The sequence below is a fragment of the Mus pahari genome, chromosome 22, assembly GCF_900095145.1.
Source record: "Mus pahari chromosome 22, PAHARI_EIJ_v1.1, whole genome shotgun sequence".
In the NCBI taxonomy this organism is placed as follows: domain Eukaryota; kingdom Metazoa; phylum Chordata; class Mammalia; order Rodentia; family Muridae; genus Mus; species Mus pahari.
In genome coordinates this window covers 46,009,521-46,013,857 of record NC_034611.1, presented here as the reverse complement: position 1 = coordinate 46,013,857, position 4,337 = coordinate 46,009,521, and the positions used below count along the sequence as shown (strand labels likewise).

The 4,337-nt window shown below is 47.7% G+C and overlaps 1 protein-coding gene across 1 annotated transcript in view; it reads right to left on the bottom strand.

Annotated features, from left to right (window-relative positions):
* Positions 1–4,337, bottom strand: part of Aco1 (aconitase 1) — a 51,356-nt gene that overhangs the window by 23,416 nt on the left and 23,603 nt on the right. Inside the window, exons 5-6 of the mRNA XM_021221906.2 lie at positions 484–553; positions 195–378 (exon numbers count right to left, since the gene is read on the bottom strand). Of these exons, the coding sequence (XP_021077565.1) occupies positions 195–378; positions 484–553 (254 nt within the window). The remainder of the gene's footprint in view (positions 1–194; positions 379–483; positions 554–4,337) is intronic.

The window sequence follows — 4,337 nt, the reverse complement described above, 5'->3', positions numbered from 1 at the left end:
CAGGCGGTAAGCGAGACACATGCTCTAGATGACCGTGCAAACGCAGGCGGTAAGCGAGACACATGCTCTAGATGACCGTGCAAACACAGGCGGTAAGCGAGACACATGCTCTAGATGACCGTGCAAACACAGGCGGTAAGCGAGACACATGCTCTGTAAGAGCAAACGTGCTAGGAAGGCTGGAGAAGACTCACCCCAACCAAGAACCCCCAGACCGTCAATCATGGTAGTGTGTGAATCTGTGCCCACCAGGCTGTCTGGGTAGTAGCATCCATCCTGATCAAACACTACTCTTGCCAAATACTCCAGGTTCACCTGGTGAATGATTCCTGAGCCAGGAGGAATTATTCTCATGTTGCAGAAGGCCTGGGAGCCCCACTAGGATCGAACAACAGGAAGACATTTTTTACTTGGTCTGCACACCTCTCCTCACATCCCACAAACACGCAAAACCAAACAGAGAAACTGAACTCTGGTCCATACCTTTAAAAATTCAAATCGTTCTTTATTTCTTTCAAACTCCAGGTCTTGATTCTTCTGTAAACTGTCTGCCCTGTCAGAAAGGAATGACTGGCTGTATAAACTCAAGGCTTTGCATGTTACCCATCCAGCCTGCTGGTGATGACAGCAACTGCATCCCAGGTTTGCAGGCTGGTACACACCCCCTCTCACCTGCTGGGAAACTGAGACAAGCTGCTAACGCATGTAACCTATGACCTGGTTCACGTGATTCCTCCGAAGCCCTTCCGCACGGTGGAAATCCATGAGTTCAATTCCACTGAAAGTTAAGCCCAAGTCTGACTCTAGGGACAAACTCAAGACACGGATGCCAAGAGCAGCAGGGACACACCTGCTTCTCCTCTCTCCGCGGAGCCACATGTGGGGCCACGCTAATGTGTTCATGCTGGAGAAAGCAGACAGCAATGGCCAGGCCCACTGCAATCAGAAGCTCCGTCTCCTGTCCCTCAGACTGGGGTTTATGTAGACGGCTGCTCTCCACGATCAACTGCAACCCCCAGGTCGCATGCAGAGGTTTATTCAGGGTCATTCAGGTAGGCTAATCACACTTCTGCATGAGTGCACACAGAAGGCACTCACTCTGTATATGGACTATGAGGAAACACTAAGCAGCTAAGACCCAAGTCAAGCTCCACCACTCATTATATAATCACTACCTATTGACATTACTGGGAAACAGCTACTATTCTAACTGCTTGATTAACTTTCTCATTGAATCTCCTAAATGATATTTGGAGTTGGGCACTACTAGTGGATGCATTTTCAAATGAGAATGAGACAGGCAGAAGAAGTTAAAGCTGCCGGGTGCCATGCAGCTAGTAGTTGGTGAGATCTAGGCATCTGGATCGGTGTCCGCACTCTTACCCCAACCCCACGCTGTCCCTTGGATCTTATCGTCTCACTGTGTCATCAACCCGCAGAGGCAACACAGGGAGGCGGGATGAATTGTCATGGTCAGATGGCTGGTCAATCATGAGCTGTCATCTGAACCCCTGTCTGACTGATTCCCAGACTCCACTTCACCCTCAGTCCTTCCTGTCACTCACCAATTAGCTACCAAGAACGCAACGGCTGCATCTTCCCAGCCAGCAGGCTCAGGGCCTGGCAGGAAAGAGAAGGAGCCAAGCAAGGCAGGAGTGTTATTACTAAGTCTGCACATGTAACACTGGATGTCACAGGAGTGTGCAGAAAGGGCATGAACTCAGACCAGCAAGGCTTCCAGAAAGGAGGAAATGACATCAATTCAGGCAGAAGGATGAAGGGAGCCAGCCAGGGGAAACTACACAGCTACTCTTGGGAAGAAGATGTGAACTAACATTACCTTAAAAAGGCTCCCCGGTGTCGACACTGATTGGCTGAGTAGAACCATTTGGTTGGACAGAGTTGGAATGTTGCAGACCCAGAGCTAAAACTATCTTAGGCGGCTACCACTAGTTCCTTCAACAGCTATGCATCATCCACCTCTGCTTCTGACCTAACATTCTATCAAGTGAAGCTTTGGGGATGTTTTAAGTTATTAACAGAGCACTAGCTTCTACCATTCCAAAAGCTAAGCATGTCAGACAACATCTATGATGATGATGATGATGATGATGATCATCATCATCATCATCATCATCATCATCATCATCATCAGAGTTCCTGGCTTTCTGAACCCTACCTATCTGGTATCCCTGTCAACGCATATAGCAAATGCACTGGCTCACAAAGGTGTTTATATAACCACTTCCCCAGTATAGCATGTCATTCAGAGGCAAGCCACGTCTACACTCCTAGGCTCACGCCATTAATCCCAGCACTCTGGAGGCAGAGGCAGGCGGATTTCTGAGTTCGAGGCCAGCCTGGTCTACAGAGTGAGTTCCAGGACAGCCAGCCAGGGCTATACAGAGAAACCCTGTCTCGAAAAAACAAAAAAACAAACAAACAAAAAACAAAAACAAAGAAACAGATGCCAGGCTCCTCGTACCGATAGCTTCTCTATGTCTGAACCAACGTTCAATAACCTTACCTACCACAGAGGGACTGTAGTTTCTACCCTAATTTTTGACTGAACCATATTGCTGGATCATTATCAGTGTGGACAGAAGTAGCTCTGTAACGGCTGAGTGAGCTTTAAGACACACTTTGGTTTTCTGGCCCCTTCCCCACATTCCCAGCTAACTGCCTTCTTCTTTAGCCTGTGTGCCAAAGAAAACACAAAGGGAATGGAGCTGTCACCAGGTGCCCTGCACCTCAGCATTCCCAGCCTGCCCAGCCACTGCCACATGAGGCAAGGCTGCCCCACCACCCTTGGGGGATGGATGGGTCAGCTCACCATCCACCCAACCTGCCAGCATGTCAGAAAAACAACTCTCCCTGCTGACTGCCACTGAGATCCTTGAGCTATTGATACAGCACTAGGTCCAACTTTGCATACAACTTTCATGGCTTGATGGTATAAACTCTGCCTTCTGGAGAAAGAACGATTAACAGTGTCTCCTCTAACCGCTCTCCTGCCTGTCCACACCATTTTGATTCAAAGGGCAGAGACAACTAGTTTTTTCCTTCTCCAGTTTAACTTTTTCCGGTGTTCTCAGGGTGCACTTCCCAGATTCTCCTGCAGTAATGTTTGCTACCTGGATGCCATCTAGCCCAAAGAGTCATTCCCCAGTTCTAGCAAAGCCTTTTGAAGAATGAGAACGAAGGCAGACAGTTCACTAACGTTAACAGTGCCGGAGACTGCCCAATACTATGTGAGCTGTAAACACAGAACTTCAGTTACCCTGTAAAACAGGCTAGGATTACACACGCTACAGATAGTTTGCTTAAGACATGTTCATTTCTTAAATGTTTATGAAGATGTCACTGCTAAGTTGCTAGCTTGCGACTGTAAAGTCATGTATTCCAATTTCTTTGAGAAGACATTTTACTACCTGTATCTTGGGGTAGAGAAAGGTGAACAGAAGATAACCAATCAGCTTCTGAGATTTAGTTTGTCCCCATCTCAAGGTACCTCAGTCATGTTAACTTTACTTCTCCTTTAACTTAGGGATAATTTGGAGGTTAACCTTAGTTATATCAGATGTATATTACGCGCACAGCTCCATTCTAGGAAACCAGGCAACTCCAGACACCGCACTCTCATGGACTTGTGGGTCCACTCTAGACAGAGTCCAGCAAGAGGAACATGACACAGGCTAGCTAATGAAGGATTTCTGACCCACGGGTATTTAAGCTGGCTATGAAAGACGGGATGGATTTTGGCAGGAGAGGATGAGGGTCTATCCCATGCAGGGGAGCTGAAGTGAGGTAAGTCAAGCAGGCACTATAGCAAGGCCCAGGTAGCCAGCGACAGAACAGCTACCGGGATAAAGCAGGAACAAAGCTGCAGTGGATTCAGAGCTACCCAACACCTCCAGTGTCAGACGTGCATTTGCACCGACAATTTCTCGTGAGAAAACATACATGTGTGCTTTGAATCAGACTTCAAGCTATATTCAAGACACTAGGTGCAGACCACCCCTATCCAAAGCAAGCACAAGCAATAACAGGGTTCGCACAGTCCATCTCTCCCACTGTCATTCACGGGAGAGTCAATTTCCTGGCCACACCTTTAGATACTCTTAAATACATATGCACATTTTAAAAATCCTTCATATACTTGCATGTATATGGATATGTGTGGGCACACATGTTCCATGGCCCTCATGTGTAGGTCAGAGGACATATCCATACATTAAGAACCCTTCTTATGCCGGGCGTGGTGGCGCACGCCTTTAATCCCAGCACTCGGGAGGCAGAGGCAGGTGAATTTCTGAGTTCGAGGCCAGCCTGGTCTA